Source organism: Patiria miniata, unplaced genomic scaffold (genome assembly GCF_015706575.1).
Source record: "Patiria miniata isolate m_02_andy unplaced genomic scaffold, ASM1570657v1 HiC_scaffold_9, whole genome shotgun sequence".
In the NCBI taxonomy this organism is placed as follows: domain Eukaryota; kingdom Metazoa; phylum Echinodermata; class Asteroidea; order Valvatida; family Asterinidae; genus Patiria; species Patiria miniata.
The window spans coordinates 20,853,076-20,873,605 of record NW_024037076.1 but is presented as its reverse complement, the minus strand read 5'-3'; the positions used below and the strand labels follow the sequence as shown (position 1 = coordinate 20,873,605).

General features: G+C 40.5%; 1 protein-coding gene, 1 long non-coding RNA gene and 1 other non-coding gene across 3 annotated transcripts; 2 read left to right on the top strand and 1 right to left on the bottom strand.

Annotated features, from left to right (window-relative positions):
- Nucleotides 1–1,436: 1,436 nt before the first annotated feature.
- On the bottom strand, nt 1,437–1,509 carry Trnaa-agc. The gene has a single exon. It is a non-coding gene; the product is annotated as a tRNA-Ala (tRNA).
- Nucleotides 1,510–5,562: 4,053 nt separating this feature from the next.
- LOC119720821 lies at nt 5,563–6,965 on the top strand. The gene is made up of 2 exons (XR_005270121.1): nt 5,563–6,068; nt 6,575–6,965. It is a non-coding gene; the product is annotated as an uncharacterized LOC119720821 (long non-coding RNA).
- Nucleotides 6,966–9,668: 2,703 nt separating this feature from the next.
- On the top strand, nt 9,669–18,775 carry LOC119720959. The gene is made up of 2 exons (XM_038190825.1): nt 9,669–10,622; nt 17,789–18,775. Exons 1-2 carry the CDS (start codon nt 9,669–9,671, stop codon nt 18,773–18,775), a joined length of 1,941 nt encoding a protein of 646 aa, XP_038046753.1.
- Nucleotides 18,776–20,530: the final 1,755 nt, after the last annotated feature.

Genomic DNA, 20,530 nt, shown 5'->3' with positions numbered 1-20,530 from the left:
GGCTCAATGAGTGGGCCGTAACGTTTTTCGTAACTAGGAACTCGACGGGCCCAGCACGTCACCGTTTTCACGAACAGCCACATACTTTATATATTTTGTTGATATTGAAGAAAAGTGTTTTCGAGATAATCGCAAAAAAGTTTCTCATATTTTAAAACTGCAAGAAATACTACTTTGCAACAACTTTGTGCAGCAAGGAAACCATCACACGATTCTACGAGAGCTGAATTTTTACATGAACTCGGTAATAAGACTTAATACAGCAGTTAATTGGTGAAAATTAATTTTGTAAAGATATGTGGCTCTTCGTGAAAACACAAAAAGCTAGCTGTGTGTGTATAGATAGCGGGGTTTGCGTGCCCGCGACGTGTGCGCGCTTCTAATTCTGTCCACGAGGGGATCGGTGAGATACATCCCAACGTTGGTGGCACGAGCCCGTCCCCCCCCCCCCCCCCAGAAATTTGTTGAAGGGCACGGAGAACGCAACTTTTATTGGAGTGATCACTTTGTGGAATTGTCACCCGGATACAAAGATTGTGAAAATGTTAGTCATTTAAATATCTTAAATAGCATTGATTTTTTTTTATCACCATTATGAAATGCTTAGCGAAATAAAAACGCCCAATTCGGTGAGCAAACGGAAACCAATAAACGACATGAGATTTGTTACATGTAAAAGTTTAACCAAAAGATTATTTAAAGAAATCACATACTAAAGCTGCGAATTAGAAACCGCTGGAAGCCTCATGAAAAATGGAATAAGGCAAAACAAGTCTACGGTTTCTGGTATAATTACCCAAAAAGTGGTACGGCGACTCGGGTTTTTCCCCAACTTTTTTTTCTTCAAATGATGGCTGGTGTTACAGATGACGCTTCGATCCACCTCAAAAATACCCTTCAGAGTGGAGCTTGAGGTGACCTCAGTAAGGCCATAGGGCTTGAGAATTCTGCACCGGTTACGATTTTGACCGACACGAACATTCTTTGGGAAATATGGATAGTTAAGAAAAAAATCATAGAAAACGGTAACATCAGACCATGCAGAGACACTGACATCGTGCACGTGCTGCTAGGCATGGTCATTAGTCTGCTCCCATACATATTGCTCTAATTAAAAAGCGTTTACGGGTTCCAGATACACGGCCATTGCTCCCGCAGTCTGCCTTCCAGACGCACAATCACACAATTACAACATAGTGCCCGACTTAATTTAGAGCATACTCAATGGGAGCCCAGAGAGGCCACATAAAGTTTATACGTGATCGTAAGCCCATCTAAAAACACATTAAAACTGTGCAGCAGCAGGATTCAAATCAAACTAGTGAGTTTGGCTACGGCTACACGCGCGCAGACCAGAAACCGGAGACTTTTCTTTTTGACCTAAACAGTCTGTTGCGAAATTGAAGGGGGAAATCATACACAGCTCACAAAAAAATTGAAAGATCCGGGTATCGATCCCGGTACCTCTCACATGCTAAGCGAGCGCTCTACCATCTGAGCTAATCCCCCAATGTACCCATAATGACTCTTTATATTTTTAGTATGGATGTCCATCGCATTTGGATTGTTGCGTTGACATCTAAATTGTGAATTTTCGTGAGAAGCATCATTCAATCTCATTCCCGTACAACTTTGCTACGTTCGAGCGATTCGCTGATGCAGAGCCAACGATTGAGTCAGAACAAATATGAGCTCTAAATCTGAACACAAAATTACTGTCTGTAAGGCCAAAAAAAAAAATAAGTCGGTCTCTGGTCAGCGCGCGCGTCGATTTTAAGCATGCGCGTCGATCTTTTTTTTTCCAAAATGTTCCGCGGTAGCTCCAACAGCGCCCTCTATTTCGCACCTCCTCAATGTTTTTTTACCAAAGAGCACCAAGGATTGGGAAATTGCACTAAGGCAAATGATCGAAAGCACCAAGGCAAATTATGGAGAACACCAATGTACATGAGGACACCAAAAAAAGCAAAATAGTACCCACCTTGTCTGTACAATCCAAGCTTAAAGAAAGGGGAAAAAAAGCAAAAAAAAAAAAAAAAAGCCGCGTGGCCGCGTCAATTCCGGAACTTTGGTCTGACCAGAGACCGAATATTTTTTTTTTTGGCCTAAGGTGCCATGTCCATACAAAATGTCTTCATGTTTTCTATTTTGATTGGTGCTTCCTTTATAGCGCCAATGTTGTGTCCAAATTAGCTATCTAGAGCTTAATGTTGTCCGCTTGACAAAAGAGTCCATTCTTGGTAATGCACTGCATGTGAGCATGATCCGATGCAGTTAACCCCTGCCGACTGCTCTCCAGCATTTTAATTTTATTCAGTTATTTTTTAAAAGTGTTTAAGAATGACAAAACAAGCAATGAGTGCCTTGTGCTTACAAATGAGTATTGTCAGATCTATGTCAGAACTACAACCATCAATAAAAAAGGAAACGTACTTTTTTGGTTCTGCTTTTTGCATTTTAACAGTTTACGTTACTTTTGAAAACAAAAGTTTCTTGGTACAATTTTTATGTCCATTTGAAGTTAGTGACGGGTCACAAATTAGGATGTGTAGTTCTAGAATTGTCACAACTATGATATACAAATCAAATCATCAAACAACATATCCTTGGGGGAATTACGACTTCCTATTTTTACGGTCGGTACTTATATTGAAGACATACACGTACATGTAGTTGCAAATGAGCAAATACACACAATCGGGAAACAGCCGAACCATGGAGGTAGCTTCTCCCCGTGCAGATGACTACGGGTCCCTTGCATTCGCACACATCGCAAGCTTCCCCGCTGGATTCACCGCGACCGCCGTGGTCAACGTCGCAAGAAGCTGAAGCATGACCACGAGCCCTTTTATTGCAACACATGAACTTGTTCTTCTCTTGCTGAGCGAAATGGCTTATAACAGTTTCCTAGCTACCTCCAAGTGTCTTTTTATCCGGTGCAATTTCTACCAGTGTCGGGTTGCTTGCTTATAGGCCAGGGAATTATGGGCTTCGTGCGCCAACAGGAGTCAGGTTGGCGTAGCGGTACTTTCCTCGCCTTCCACCGCTGTGACCCGGGTTCGAATCCCGCCTGGGCAAATATGTGGATTGGGTTTTCAGTCCCTACCTGATTCCGTTGATTTTCCTGAGAATATTCCTCTGGGTTTTCCTCCCACCTCTAAAATTGTGATTTGTTCTCATTGTCTTCTCTCTGCAGGTTTCCTTAGGCTTTCGAGCTACAGTGCCTAGGGCACTCTTGGAATCCTTGGTTTATTTCCAGAAAGAAATACAATAAAAAAAATACAAAATATCTGAAAAACAAAATAATTCAAGGTACGAAGAACCAACATGCGATGTTTCATGTTTTTTTCACACAAAAGTGTGCACAATTCTTGGAAATATTGTGGCTATGCTGCGCCAATATTGGGAGAACCTGGGGCCAAATTCACGAAGGCTTCGCAAAGTTAGCGAAGTTGCAAACACCTGGCCAACGCTAATTTCGTATTCACAAAAGTTATGCTTCGCAAACACTTCGCGAATGTTAGCGAAACCGACATATTTTCGCAAACACTGCGCAAATGTTTGCACGTTATTCACAAATGCCTCACAAACTTTGCAATTTCGCAATCTCTTCGCAAAAGGTTCACTAATAACGGGCGATATTTTGCGACGAGTCCGAGGTCGTCGCCTACTCCTTGTAACTGACAATATACTGCTGTTACTCGAACTGGATGAAGAACTCCCTCATAAATTACGCTAAAATATGATCTTTCTGACCGCACCAACGCGCTACAAAGATACAGTGATGATAAATAGCGACAATTAAGGTATACAAAGTTGACTGACCTCTCCAAGGGTATCAAACGTCAGATATTATGTCCGGCCACATCTGAAAATTCTTTTCATGGCACAAAGAGTTAACTTTTAGACTTGGGTCATGAGAAAATGGCATTTACAAGAGTAAATCTTATTTATATAATTATAAGGTTTATAAAGGTTATGTTATGGCATTTCGAATTAGGTCACCAGAGAATAAATATGAAATGTCCTGTATATGGAAAATGTTCTTCATAGCATGAACACCTATACCATTTACACTTGGATCGTACAAAACTTGGGGTTTAAAGAGTAAATCTTACAAATAGCTATAAATAAGGTTTACAAATGTCATTGACCTGTCAAAGGTCACCAGAGGTCAAATATGAAATGTCTCCATATCTGAAACAATTTTAAGGCACTGAAGAACCAACATGCGACATGTCATGCTTTTATCACACAAAAGTGCACAATTCTTGGAAATATTGGGCTATGCCGCTCCACTATTGGGAGAACCGAGATTGCCTTTGCGTTGCTGCCATCTTGCCCATCTTTATATATGGGTCGCATGAATAGGCTGCTTAAACATACATAGTATTACATATCACATTGTTTGGCATGTTCGCTGATGTATGAATCGATGTACCGAACCTTAAGCCCGGTTCATACTTCATGCGAATACGAATGCGAAGCGAATTTGACGTCACGAAGCATTCGCTGCGAAATTCGCCCGAGTTAAAATATGTTCAACTTTTACGAATTCGCAGCGCGAATACTTGCCACGACGTCACAAATTCGCGTTCGCTTTCGCTTTCGCGCCGAGTATTAACCGGGCTTTAATAAGAACCCACTGTTTGGACTTGGCGAAGGTTCGCCAACTTAAGTGTGCCGTGGTTCTAAAAGGAGGAATAAACACAAAGGGGCTAAAAGGAGGAATAAACACAAAGGGGAAGTAAATTACTATGTGCACAGACCCATAGGAAACGCTAATCATGTTATAAACATTAACATTCGAATAAAAAAAAAGTAAACGTATTTTGGTTCTGATATTTACATTTGTTTGGTTTACGTTTTGAAAACAAATGTTCAAGTTCTTGGTACAATTTTTAAGACCATTTAAAGTAAGAGTGACAGGTCACATAGGTGAAAAGAATTGCCTGATACAAGTTTTAGGTTATGCAGTTCTAGAATTGTCACAACTTTAATAAACAAATCAAATCATCAAAACAACATCACCATTTGGGGCGAAATTACGATTTCCTATTTGTACTGTAGGTTCTATATAGTTGCAAATGAGCAAAATTACAAAATCTGAAAACTACCCAACCATGGAGGTATAGCTACCTCCATCGCCCAACGTACTTTTGTGTGTGCAAATGCTGTCCATTCATTATCTTTTACAAGTTACATTAGCTTCATTCAGTTAAGTAAAAATCATTCAAGCTGACAGAATAGTTTACAAATAGATCAGGTTGATAACTTCAATAAATAAAATTTATGAAACAACGCCATTTTTAAAAAGCTGCTAAGAGTGCTATTCTGCAAGTGGCGTTCGTTGGCTAGTCTATGTAATGGTATATTATGCTTGAACATATTCGCTGATTAATTGGGCAAGACCCCGCTACTTGACCTCCTAGATTGCGGAGCGCTTTTTATATCAGGTGTTCGGTCATTCACCCGTTGTACGATATTGCGCCCGGCTGTTGTTGTCACTCATGAATTTCTTAGCGCAACCTAAGCGACAGGCTCCCGCTGCATTGTGTGCAAAGCGGAAATCCTCCAGAAAACCTCAAAAAACGCACGATTTTTTCCTTTTTGAGAACATAACTTTTGAACCCTCGATGCTTTCAAGTTCGTTCTTTCGGCAAATTGAAAGTTCATTATTCCTCTTTTTAATGATATTTTTAGATTATTTTTTAATTACTTTAAAGATCCGTCATTTTTCAAGTACAAACAGTCGGTATCTCCAATTTTACAATGCAAAAACGATGTTCACGAAGAATCCTGTCACACAATGCGGCTCATATGAACTCACAACTCTGGACGCCCTCTACCGATTTCTTTCGTTCGAGCTATAAAATAAACAGCATGAGTTTGTCCAAAGCTAATGTAAAAATGAAGTTGATTGGCCAATGTTAAAGCCCGTCCATTTCAGCCTAAAGTTTTTGCGCTAATCAGAAGCGTTGTTTGAAACTGCATTGGAACGTGTACGATCAACAGATGATAATCGACCTACTCCCATCGTTGTGCTGCCAACTTGCTGTTTCTCTCCGGTAAGTTCTCCCCTTTACAATTCCTCAGGGACTCTAAAAACTATATGATATTCAAGCTTACAGTATAAAGATTATTTGCATCTAAAAAAATATGAAGATACTTTATCAGAAGACATTGTAACTGTGATGTAAAAGTTGGCTTCGTATGCGATGGAAGCAGCTTTCTTGGCACGCCGTGCGTGGCTTGAGCAAGGCACGCTGTGATTTCTGGCCAAGTCCACTTTTGTTTAGGTGTGATTAGACAGTGTTTGTACGTGGGTGAACAATGGTGTGCACTAATTGCACACGTTTTATTATTTACTAAATATTATTCATGTAGATATTTCTGTAATGTTTGGCAGCCTAGTTGAACTTGGTTGGAGGTATCAACTCAAAAAGGAACGCAATTTACTGTTATGTTCATGTGATGGCCTAAAAAGCTGAAGACCCCGTATGCATTTTCTATATGTTTAGAAAAGGAAAAAATAAAATGTAAATGTTTTTTAATTCCTTTCTTTCCTTATTAGAATCCGATGGAATTAAGGACGAAGAAAAAGATAGACTATTGTGCCCTTGACAGAGGTGGGCCCATCAAAGCTGTGGCGGAGAAGACGTGGCCAACAGCAAAAGCTGTGGTGATTTGAGAAAATAGACCGCCCAATCAGAGGAAGTCAGAGCTGCCATTTCTTTAGCCACATTTATCTCATTGCCAGAGCTTACTTTTGCCACCAAATTAGAACTATTTTATGTTAAACATCATGTAAATGAATGTACACAAATGTACATGTACGTATGTTAGTTGTTCCTGATAGCCATTGTAAATGTATTGTGTATTTTGATGTTTTATATTGTATGTTATAATTGTCTTTTATCCATACGCCTTGTTTGACGTGTGTGAAATAAAATAAAACAGGAATACATGTAGATCAATTGTTTTTTTAGTAATAAATGAAATCACCACATCAGTACTTGTGTCGCCAATTGTTTATGTTCAACAACCACTTCCTCTTATGCAGCCTACTCCCCCACCCCTGTTTTGAAAGTGGGATATTCCATCAGCTCATTGCCCTTCTTCATGGATGAACGAACACCTCACAGACCTTGTATGAGATAAGGGCACACACGTAACTCTATGGGCAGATGCACAGCATTTGTTGAAGCTTCTTAAGTGTCGAAATTGGCTTTGAGGAATTCATATATTACAAATACTGCATTCGAATTGACCAATCGAACCATTTAGTCCTGATTTAGGAATAAAAGGACGTCACGATTAGTAAAATCGACTCCGATTGGCTGGCGCGCGGCTTGCATATTATATCTGCATGTCAAGACATATCAGACGTTATACAGGAGATTGGCTCCGTGGATAACAGGTGATACTCAGACTATTCGTTGGCTTGAAACGCCCTCTACTTGCTCAACCACAGATGTGCACAACGAGCTATTAGCCCTCTATTATATTGACTATTCGCGTATGATCGTAGGCTGTAAAGCGGTGCGGCCAACCATCAAGGGTATCACAGATGCCGCATCGACAAATTCGTCTCGTGTTGGAATTGGCACTGTTATTTAGGGGCATATGCACAATAAGCGACGTGATTGAGAGATGATAGCGAAGTCAACTGTGCTAAAGTATTGCCCTGTAAAGAATGTAAGACATTATTACACACGGATTTCATGTAGCTCATTTCATTATTTTTGCCAAGTTTTGTAATAAATACATTTAACATTTCGGATATGAAGTGCTGTATTACGTACCTTTTTTGAGTAGCTTTTCACTCCCTTTTACAATTTTGTTGAAAAACTTCGCTCTACAACCCTGAAACCGTACTCAACACCTAATCATTTAATGACATCAACTTCTGCTCAAAATGTAAGAAACTAGAGGGTCTGACGATACGCCGGGCGTATCTTCAGAAAAGAAAGACTGGCACAACATATTGACAAGAAATAGGTCAGACAAGAAAGCTAACATTAATCGAAAGGTTACACGGTATAAAGTTCTTTTATTCGTTTCTTGACAAGTCAGTTTAAATTTCATAATTTCCTAATTCACTTGGCTACACCCCTTGCCCGCTCATCAAAATTCTCAGACCTAGAAGCACACTTGCAAGTCATATAAAATGTATCAAGGAAGTTAGAGGTAACAAACGCCCTCGGATAGTGTGCGGTGGGTACTCGCTTTCTAATCGTTTTTCTTAAAATGCATTGTTGCATGATAAGGGTAGAGGGCGCTCGTTACAGTCGACTTGTCATAATAAAATATGAAGGGCTCAAACCCGAGACGAACATGTTGGTAGGCCTAGATTATAATAAAAAGTCTTCATGTTTTCTATTTTGATTGGTTTTCCCGTTTTTACAGCTTGTGTTGTGTCCTAAATTCCATGACGATAAACGTACGTAGCCTATCTATAAGGACTCAATGTCAGTTGACAAAATAGTCCATTATCGGTGCTGCACTTTGAATCATGATAAACCGAAGGTTATTTCGTGCAAAAAATGCAGGTTTGTTGGACAATATTTTGTACTTAACACCGATCCTAATCCACTTCTATCAAATTTCTGCAAATAAAAGCTTCTTCGAATTGAAATGTCAGAGACTGCGGTTGGCAGCCCACTGTTTTTGTTTAAAAATAAAAAGCAACATTTTGACGCGTTCTAGACAAAAAAGAACTCTCTCCTCAGCTTTTCGAAAAAACTTGTTAAAATATAGATCTTCTCGGTTGAGAAATTGATAACGGAATTTTCTTTTTTGGCAAAATTACGCCAATCTGAAGTTGGTAAGGACCTCATGAAAAGGTGAAGTATAATCGTTTCTTCTTTTCGACCGCCAAAGGAACCAATTTGCAATATTGTAGTCGGACAGTTAAAAAAACACCAATCAAATTAGGCCCCATGCAAAAAATTGCACCTCCGTGTGTAAATTGAAAATTTGTCATTAATTTTCTTCGCTTGGGACTGACCTCCAACACTATTACTATGTATTCTATGGCACCAACTTAATGTAATTAAAAGCGGTGCATCTATGGGACTCGACAATTATGATGACCAGCAGTGAATCTGAAAACGTCAATTGGCTCAGGACTCAACTAAGGTCCTGAACTTATTTAATTTGGCGGAGCTGATTTTCAGGCGAAAAAAAAAGAAATCAACCATATTACATTAAAAAAAGGACTCTGACTGTAGGTAGTAAATGTTAATTTGTTTCTAACTTTTGTATCCCTGGTACGAGCTTGTCACACAGAAAACCTATTTGTATCGACACTACTTCTGACAGTTACTTTATAATTACGTGTGAATATTCGTGTGTTCAACGAGTTTTTCAAATGTCACCATTTCTAGGTTAATGTGTTGTAGAGACGACAAAGGCGAATTGCCTCGAAAGTGGTCCTTTCATATATGCCCTTCGGAGCTTTTCAGTAATGTATTCCAAAGTCGTATTAAAGCATAATATTATTACACCAAATTACAAATTGAATAAGGGCAAGAATATGAATTATTAATGAGGTGACTTATATAAAAGAGGCTGGGCCGCACCTCGTCTCGGCATACAGACGCAAAGGGAGGTTTATGATTTTTTTTTAGCAAGGGTCTGATAAAGTTCACAGCAAATAAACCAACATGGAGGAGATTTTATGGCTGCGTGTCTTCAAGACCATCGTGGGTATTGTCGGCATCTTGGGCAACAGTCTTGTCTGTGTTGTCATCGGTAAAGTCTCATCGATGCAGACTCGTACCAACGCCTTCATCTTCCACCAAGCTGTGGTGGATCTTCTTGGTTCACTATTGATTCTTCTGCAGAGCGAGGCCCCGCTACCAGACCCGGTGCCAAACAACGCCCTCGGGTGGGTAGTGTGCCACGTCTGGTTCTCCAACTTTGCATCCTTCCTCCTGTTTGTCGTATCAACGTACAATCTGTTGTCGTTGACTCTGGAGCGGTACTTCGCCATCGTTCACCCGTTTAAGTACCAAGCAGCCTTCGCCAAGCGCCCAAGACTGAAAGTTGGCGTGGCCATTGCGGCGTGTTGGATCATTGGAGCCGTAATTAACTCTTACGGCATTACCACCTTTAACGAACAAAGCGGTAGGTGCGTCTCGAGTGTGGCGAATCGGTCCAAAATCATCGGGGGCCTGACGGCCGTTCTGCAGTACATCGTGCCGGTGGCAGTGATGCTGTTTGCGTACATTCGCATCAGCGTGGAGCTCAAGAGAGGAGCGGCCCGGGTTGGACCGGCACCTGCCAACGTAGGTCCAACTGCTGGAACGTCCACCGCTGATGGCAACGCCCAACCAGAAGGTGTGATGGAGTCCCTACTCCGAGCTAGACGTAATACCTTCAAGATGCTCTTGATCGTCTTCATCACCTTCCTGGTGTGCTGGACTCCAAACCAGGTCATCTATCTCTTGTTCAATCTGGGCTGGAATGTCAACTTCGACGCGTGGTACTTGCTGCTATCTGTAGGGATGGTTGCTGGCAATTGCTGCGTCAATCCAGTCATCTACGCCTTCAAATACCGTCAATTTCGCAAAGGGCTACGCGAGTTATTTTGCAGACGACTCGTGCACCTCGAGGAAGCGATAACTTTTCAATGAACTCGGGGGAGAGTGGGGTAGCTCCCAAAACTTTTCAGTTCTGGCTTCTTGCAACAAACTGAGTGAGTAATTTCTAAAATTGATATGTCAAAACAAAGTAGAAGTCAAGTTCCAACAGTAGCCTAAACGTTTTTATTATCTTGTCAACATTCCTACAGGTCCGTATGACCACATGCAGGAAAAGAAAACTGGCGTCGTTCGGGAAACTCCGCACACGGGGAGGGGGGTGGGAGCGGGTGGGTTAATCCCTGGAGTTAGATAAACACTTAGGAACATTAAAAAGTTGTCTTATTTTCATTTTTACACTGACTATAATTGTAACAGAATTACGCACTCTCATATGGAAATAGCTGGCCTCGGAAGTTTAAGCATGAACTGTTGAGAACAGGCTGAAATGTGTCGGGATGAGTATTGTTGGAGTAAAGACAATCTGACGACAGCTATTTAAGTTGGAATATTTTAATTTAGGCAAGAAAGCTATCGTTCAGTTATTTAAAAGTCGTACCTGTTATAAAGACAATAACGTGACTGATTTAATGTATTTATTTGATGATGATGATAATAATAATAATAACGGGTTCTCATATAGTGCTTTTAACTAAGATCAAAGCGATTACTACCCCTAATCATTGGGCCAATTAAACATTCCAAATACCATCTCAGCTCCCTGGGGAGTTTACAGCTCGATGCAGCCTGTCAGGCGCAAAGAAGCTAATTCAACCACAATGACCATCTCTGCCCTCACAGGTACCCATTTACTCCTGGGTGGAGAGAAGCAATGCATGACTAAGTGCCTTGCCCAAGGGCACACGCACCACAACATGCAGCTTTACCCGCATACCACAAATCCAATGCCCTTAACCACGAGGCCACATCACTCCACATATTTAGTCAAAGAACTCAGTTAATAACTATTTTGAGGGTAATTTTCTGACTTTTATTTTAAGTGGCGAGGGGTAATCCCAAACGGTTGAAAAGAAAAGAAAAAACAATAGATGTCTACGTCCCTTGAAGTCAGTACACAATACGTCTTAAAGCGCTATCTTTTCGCCGTCATTCAATCCAATATCAAAACCTGCTCCGAAAGATTTCATTCGAGTACAGTGTAATTCACAAAATAGTTGTCTAATTGATCCTAGTTTTGACAAATTTGTCTTAAAAAGTAAATTCGCTTTTTTGTCATTCATTTTAGCACCTTTGTTTGTTTATATTTAGTATATTCATTCATTGCATGCATGGCTACAACTATTTAATTGTTCATGCCTGATTTAAACTGCATCACGCCATTATTGCTTATGCATGCTTGATTTAGTCCACCTGTATATTGGAAACATTTATAATGTAAGATTACTCTGTTTTAATGAAGAAAAGTAGAGTAGTTCAATTTTGAAAGTACATAACTAATCATATTGAACTATTTAAATAGAGTGAAAAGGATTGAATACATTTCAACCCGTTACGTTTCAGCTTGAAACAAACAGAATTGAAAGACAGGAGTCAAATGAATGATCGAATAAAAAAAAGTGTTTTTTATAGACCATGTACCCTGTGACGTCATACCGTCTGGCTACCGCTAGACAACTCAAACATTTAAGCATCTTTAGCATGTTAATAATTGGACCACGATAAATCGTATATGTCAATACTTTTCAACCATTCATATTTCGAGAGAATTCATGCTGTGCAGAACAGTTTACTGAAAGATGGCACCACGTAGTAGTGCTTCCCATCTGTGGGAACAAAGCCCACAATAGTACATTCCTAAAACCTTTCACAGACTCGGTTTAATCGAAAAAAAAAGTATTTCTATGACTATAACACAAGAGTTCGTGTAATCTCGCGGGCTCGCGGCGACTTTTGCACCCCTTCACCGCGTGCATGTTCACTTTCTTCACTCAACTGTTACAGACATGATGACACCAAACAGTAGAAAGGGTTTGATCGATTACCGTAGATGGAATTATGCCTAAATTTCTTCCATGTCTTGTGGCTCAACTGTTTATTTCAATTTCAAATTTCCATCGGCAAATCTCATTACGAGTGCAGTGTAATTCAGGAATGTATGATTCTAATCAATTTTGTCCTAGCTTCGGCAAACTTGTCACAAGTGGAGATTGGCGATGCTGTTAAAATGCAAATTCGCTTTTGTATTCATTTATATGCTTTGTTAATTGCACTATGTTATTATAAGCAAGCTGAAACGTCACGGTCGGGAATGTTTCTAATCATTTGTACTTTTTAGAATGATTAATACTAGTGTTGTTTTTGTCAGTTAAAAGGTACAACTTTGCAATCTTTGGTATTTGTTGAAATGTAAGTAAACGATCTAATGAGTTAATTTTTTTGCGAAATTTCATGAATGATTGTAATTTGTATGATATAGACCTAGGTCATTATTCACTCTGTCAGGACGGGGGTGTTTCGGATCTTGGCATGACCATATTCCACATTATGCTTCGGTAGCTTTTCCTAACATTTGGCAAGAATGTTGATTTTGTGTGTGTTGGAAATCCATAATATGACGTCATTTGGTTGCACCACGGCTACAACAAGAGAGCGGTTCACTATGTATTTGTTGCCATTGTTTTTGTTAAAAAATCCATTTTGGGGGGCATACTTCCTCCAAACGTTCTTGAAGTCAAAATATGCATCCAATCTATACAACCTTCAGCATCCATAATAACGCTTTTTAGAGCATCATATTCTGTGTGTGCAATGCTGTTCCGAACGTTGTATTTGTTCATTTTCTTTCATACACGAACTGTCAAACAAGCACCTCCAAACTGGCCAAAATGATGACAATTAAAAGTGGCTTTTTGCGACGTCGTTCCTATGGTGTTAAGCACTATACCTGCTCTCTCACCCTCATTGCATGTGACAATAAACGCAATATAGGGGACCACTTTGCTTGCGTCACGTTAGCAGTTTTTTCAAATGGTTGTAATTTTTTTTACAGTACCTGAAACCACCCAAAAAGTTTTGGAAGTGTGAATGGACAGGTAGGCTCATAATACATGTAATATGTGTTGAATTATTTTCTTGTCGAATTTTTAAACTCACCCTCAAATTTCCATCAAAATGGACGGAAAGAGTTATCCAAGCTTTCCGTCAACTACTTGATGGAAATGTGAGGATAATGTCAAAAAGCAATACAAATAATCCATTCAAATTATCTTTAGCAATAGGCTGCATGTCCATTCATGTGTTGAAATTCTTCTTTGGTGGTTTCAGGTATTCAACAAAAAATCACAACATTTGACAAAAACTGCTAACGTGACGGTAGCAAAGTGGCCCCCTTTATTGTGTTTCTTGTCATATCCAAAATTGTGGATACGTATGCAAATTAGGCTCCCTGTGGGAGATGTGTTCTGGACGCACGTAATAGTCTGATGGTAATACTAAAACCCACAATTCGTCACATTCACAGCATAGTCTCTTTGGCACTAGATTTATAAAAAAATGATTGGAAAATCCATGCATTTAGTAAGGTGGCTTGGACCCAATTGTTGCAAAGATCGTGACCGACTGGTCCAAAGCACTAAACTTGGCAGATAGATTCTTATAGCCCTAGAGGAGATATTTAGAAGGAGTCACACCTGAAAGTCTTTTGTGAAGGGTGCCTAATCTGCATAAATCGTAAATTCCAGCCGTGTAATATATTTGTTTCATATTTGGGTATATTTTGTATTTGTTAATATTTTGTTAAAGTATATTTTGGTGATTGTACTTACACATCCTTACTTTAGTAACATTTTCTAAAGCATATATGTGACTGAGTAATTATTTACTTATAGGAAGTTTGTTCAATGGCTATTGCTTGTTCTTTTCATAAGAGTGCAAACGTTCATTGTTGTTGACCTTGGCTGGGGCATTCGCGCCGTGTTGCCACATCATCATGCTAGGCTGTTTGACGTTTGGGGAACCTTTTGAATGGGCAATGAGTTTATTATCAAAATTATCAAATATATCATGCTAAATCCTTAAAGACAATTTTTGCCAATTTGCCATTGTTCGACAGTTAAAAGGGAAGGCTGCAATAATCTATCGCTCGATCAACTTAATCAAGTTTTGTCTATACCGTTCAACCAGCCTGTATTTTTGCTAGATGATTGTCATTCCTCCATCCCCTTCCAGGCAACTCCCTAGTGTATCTCAACGACGACGCTGGCTAAATGCCTTACAAGTACGCCACGCGTGCCTTCTAATTCGGAGCGAGGCATAATCAATACCTGGATTAATCCCCGGGGAGCGGTATAGCTTGAGCGAGTCGTTACCTACCCGCCGATATTTCCCGGTGGATATTTCAAGGTACATTACGGGCGACCTTGCCGGCCGGATGGCGCCCCGTGTCTGCCCCAGAGTATCCCCATCATCTATCCCTCCATAAGAGCACATCTTAGTAACGCTTTTCTCTGTCTTTTTTTCCCTTTGAATATCACGTCCAAAAATTAGCGTCATAAACATAAACCGAATTATCTCCAAGCTCCCCTCAGGACTCTGAAAAACTCATGCCCAATTTTCAGGGGTTTCCCGCATGTAAAATAATTTACTTGCGTTAGACTCATGGCCAATTACGTGGAAACGACAGGTCTACAGACATGAAGCATTGAGTCGGACAAGCGGAACCAGTTGACAAGGTTTGTTGATAGTCATCGCAAAGGAACGTATTTTGTTAACAAATCCGACTGATTTCTGACAGTGTATGCCAAACGTACATTGTTGTTATCGGGAAATGCATCGGTTTTTTTTGTTATAAAGTACACCCACTATCTTTCCGTCATTAAGCTCTGTTATTCATAGTGACTTGATATTTAAAGCCTCGTATTTCAATAGTTGTACTGGCGAGCCACCTTCTTCCACCCCCCCGCCCTTTCGCGACTCACACAAAATGTGAAACGATTTTCCTAAGCAGCCTAAATCCACGCCAGCCTTTCTGTTCCTTCCTGTCAATTGCATTCTGTCACTGACGTAAACACCAATGCTATTACTTCGAGTTTGTGTAAATTACACGTTGAAAAACGCCTGAAATGGAGGCTATGCGTAAGTATTACAGTTAACACACCGCCTAGTGTCGGATGAGGTCCATCCCCGCCCCAAGAATGTTCGAGACACTCTGACAACATCAAATTACACGACCAGTTTATGTTGTGTAGGAGAAAATACCGTAAATTCTGTCGGGAAAAACTGCAATTGCCTGTCGGTTGACAAAAAAAAATGACATAATGCCAAAATCACGAACAATTACTTTTCCAACTGAGCCCGAGTCTTATTAGCATTCACTCGAGTCGAGTCCAGTCTTCTGATGAGGGACTCAAGTCGAGTCGAGTCACCAAAAATTGTGACTCGAGTCGAGTCCATGACTCCAGTCATTACAACTCTGACACGTGAACGACTAGGCACAACTTGAATTTCCATTAGTCTCCTGATCCTTAACCAATCAGACTGCTCAGTCCAAATCTGGTAGCAAGGCCCGTACGTTGTGTAGAAAGCCTAGAACAGATTATTCAAGTTGGTTATTGGTATCGACCTACACGCATATTTTGGCCGAGGATGCACAAAGCGTCCCCGCAACTTAGTGCCATACCGCCCGCTAAACGTATATACCCTGGGACGGTATGCTGTATCTGTCCACGCCGTGTCGGCGCGCAAGGTGCGCAGTGAGCGAACTAACAAGGGGCCGTCCATAAAGTACGTACGCACAAAATGCCGACTTATTATTAGACCCCACTCCTCCGGCCGTAGGCATGGCGTACGCAGTGGGTTCTCCCCCTCCCCCGTACGCATACGTATTCCGAATGTGCAATATGCGTTAACATGTACATTTATCCGCGTACATGCACTGAACATGTATAACGCATTACGAAACCGCTATGCTATAGTCGGCTAATTGAAGCAGTCTTCTTATTGGTGATTGTGTAGTTCGGTTATTGAATTACATTACCAAACTATAGTTAGCCAAATTTCAAACCAATAAGAGCGTCGCAGATAGAGGGCAGGGTTTTTATTTTTTTTATTTTTTTTATGGGAAATTGTCGCTATAACGATGACGAAGACGACAAAATGCAACACGAAAATATATAGATAGCGATCACCGCGATGCACCGTGAGTGCGCAAAACCGCGTTAAATCACATCTGTAAAATGTGTACGAAAGTCGCCATTTTCGACCAAAGATTCTGTTTATATTTCAAAAAAAATATTGTCGTTGAATTTCAGAGAGATGTTAGCTGGCCTATATGTTGCAGAAGTGGTTTGGAATGATAAACATACTCTTTACTCTGACTATTCCTACACATGCTTGACCAAAACAAACGAGGGACTCGTATCAAAATCGTTATTTTATCATGGCGCGGTCTTTAAAGTTAACAACTTCTAAAAACGTTGGTTGCAGCACTGGCGGTGGTACTGCGTACATGTACATGGAAATTAGATAGATCGGAATGGTGGGAGTGAAGGGCAATGTGTTATAACGATTTCTGATGAATAAAAGCTGGCCTGGTAGTTATTAAATGTGAGAAAGTACAGTGATTTTATGTCACAATTTCTTAAAAGCAAATTATTGTTCAACGAACGTACGCATTCGCTTGGACCCCCCCCCCCCCTCACCGTGTATACGCATGGTGAACGCAATGTTACACCCCCCCCCCCCCGCGTACGTTCTTTATTGACGGCCCCTAAACCCAGCCAATGACCGACTTGATTTCAAGTCTATGTGACATGGTATTTCATTAAACTGTTGATAGGACTTACTACATTTTCAATGTCAAATTCAAGATTCTTGAAAGTATACCAGCACGGCAGTCGAGATAATTACAATGGGTTTTGGGTACTGCAGGCATGTGCTTCAACTGAAGGTATTTCCTCGATTAATCAGTCAGTCGGCTTTCGATGCTGGAAGCAAGAAGTATCAAGTGTTAATAATGGTTAACTATGGATGTGTCCTTCGGAGATATTCCGTGATTCGTTCCAAAGTCCAACACGATTTCTAGCATTGCACAGGCAACATTGAACGAGGTAAGAATATGAATAATTTGCAAGGTAAGTTATTATATACAAGAGGCTGGGCCGCATCTCGTCTCGGCATTCAGACGCAACAGGAGGTTTATGATATTTCGAGCAAGATACCGATGAATGCACAGCAAATAAACAAACATGGAGGAGATTCTGTGGCTGCGTATTTTCAAGACCATCGTAGGTATTGTCGGCATCTTGGGCAACAGTCTCGTCTGCGTTGTCATCGGTAGAGTCTCATCGATGCAGACTCGCACCAACGCCTTCATCTTCCACCAAGCTGTGGTGGATCTTCTTGGTTCATTAATGATTCTTCTACAGAGCGAGGCCCCGTTACCCGACCCCGTGCCAAACAACGCTCTGGGATGGGTGGTGTGCAACGTCTGGTACTCCAACTTCGTACTTTTTCTTCTGTTCATCATATCAACGTTCAACCTGTTGTCGTTGACTATGGAGCGGTACTTCGCCATCGTTCACCCGTTCAAGTACCAAGCAACTTTCGCCAAGCGCCCAAGACTGAAAGTGGGCGTGGTCATTGCAGCGTGTTGGATCACCGCGATAATCCTCAAATCCTACAACCTCACCATCTTCAAATTGCAAGACGGAAGGTGCGTCTCGAATGCCGAGAATCGGTCCAAAGTCATCGGGGGTTTGACGGTCGTTCCGCAGTACATAGTGCCGGTGGCAATGATGCTGTTTGCGTACATTCGCATCATAGTGGAGCTCAAGAGAGGAGCGGCCCGGGTAGGACCGGCACCGGCCAACGTAGGTCCAGCTGCCGGAGCATCGTCGGACAACGCCCAACCAGAAGGTGTGATGGAGTCCCTACTCCGAGCTAGACGTAATACCTTCAAGATGCTCTTGATCGTCTTCATCACCTTCCTGGTGTGCTGGACACCAAACCAGGTCATCTTTCTCTTGTTCAATCTGGGCTGGGAGCTCAGCTTTGACGAGTGGTACTACCTGCTCTCTGTAGCGATGGTGGCCGCTAATTGCTGCGTCAATCCGGTCATCTACGCCTTCAAGTATCGTCAATTCCGCAAGGGGTTACGCGAGGTATTTTGCAGACGACTCGTGCGTCTTGAAGAAGCTTCGAATGCCGTCTCTTTCGCGCAAACAATATAGACTTCGGAACGAACGCTTAAGCTTTTACCCTATGGGTTTGTCTGATATTGCCAAAAACGAGAGAGTTATTTATAGTTATCTTACGAGGTAATAATCAATTTTCCCGGTTGGGCTTCATCATTCAATTCAATTTCAAAAGCTGCTTCAATAGATTTCCTTTCCTCATATTCACAAATTCAGTATTCTTTTATATTCTTCCTAATTTCGACACATTCATCTCATGTGGAACTTATTGTATTGGTTTTCCGGCCACCTTTCGAATTCTTTGAAGTCTTTCACATCTTTTGATGGTTGACGCATTCAAATTAGTGAACGTCGGTGCGCTTATAACGTATTACCATGCGTTTTGTTTTTTTTCCGTTTATGGACAATCACTTTCATAGTTTGGTCATTTGAACTAATAAGATTTTTAATTTGATATATACGTTTTCCCACTCAGCTTTATAGATTTGACAGCCAATTTGATGACGAATCACACATTTTCATATAAATTTGGATGCACGTTTAGATCAACATTCAATTAACTAAATAGATCGTTCAATTCAATTCTAAAACCATGCGATTGCACTTGTTTACGATTCAATCTCAAAAATAATTCATCCGAATTAAAATGTCATGTTGGGCCATTGCTTCACAATGCGTCAGTTTGTGCATACGAATTCGCCATTAAGCAAGCATTTGTGAAATGTGAGCAAAGGAAATCGAAACCGGTTCATGTAATTAATTTGTTCGTCAGAATTCAGCAAAATGCCTTTGTTGCAATATAAAAAAAAACGTTTCCCACAAGATTTGGCCACAAAGCAGCCAAAAACGATTGATCGCTTTTTTGTAATAAAAGAAAACAGATGTTACTGAAATGAAGCATGTTTAAGTTAAAGCTAATTGAGAAAAGAGTTAGAGATTTAAGAAAACCCATATCGCAATTTAAAACAAGAAGATAAAAGAGCAAAAGTTAACAATTAAGAAATGTTAAAAAAATATTTACATATATGTGAACACGATAAAAAAAGAGGGCGGCGTGTTGTTTATATGTCGACTTTCATTTATCATGTTTAATTTTTTGCATCACACTGGAAACTACATGACACAAGGGGACACTGTTCATGATACAAATGTATATCTTATGCAAACTTGAGTGCGCCCCTTAACCTCAAAATCAAAACGGTGCATTTAAAGCTTTTGTACTAAATCTTCTTCGTTTATTCAAAACTGTAATCAGCGGGTTTTGTTTGTTTCTCGCTAACGTCTGGGGATGTCCAATTGCCTTTCACCCCTCCCCCCCCCCAAAAAAAAGTTTCAGACAGAGCCAAAAACACTGAATGCATTTCAATTCGTAACGTTAAAGCTTGCCAAAAAAAAAATGCACCAAAAAGCAACAACCGAATTTGCTTTGTTCATCTCCACATGAGACGAATGTGTCGAAAAAAAGAACGATTTAGAATGCCACATTCATGCATCATACCGCACTTATAATACAATCTAGGCCCATATCATTGAACCCATAACCTTTCTATCGAATGTTATGTGTGTTAAAAATAAAGCAAAAAACCTACATTAAGTCGCCAGATCCCTGAAGGGTTTTGCTCTTCGGAACTTCATCCTGATACATTTGTATAACATTTTTCTACATTGACAGACTCGTTTAAATCGAAAAATAGAAGAAAAGCAATTCCGTACAACTGGATTTCGATAATGTTGCGGCGTTGTTTGCACTCCTCCACAATCTGCACGTTGACTTTCACCACTCGGCTGTAC

What these genes read in the sequence shown, in the direction of transcription:
- LOC119720959 (XM_038190825.1), top strand. Translation starts at nt 9,669, where the DNA reads ATGGAGGAGATTTTATGGCTGCGTGTCTTCAAGACCATCGTGGGTATT. An exon ending in GACTCGTGCACCTCGAGGAA is followed by an intron (nt 10,623 to 17,788) that starts GCGATAACTTTT and finishes AGCAAATAAACA; the next exon opens with AACATGGAGGAGATTCTGTG.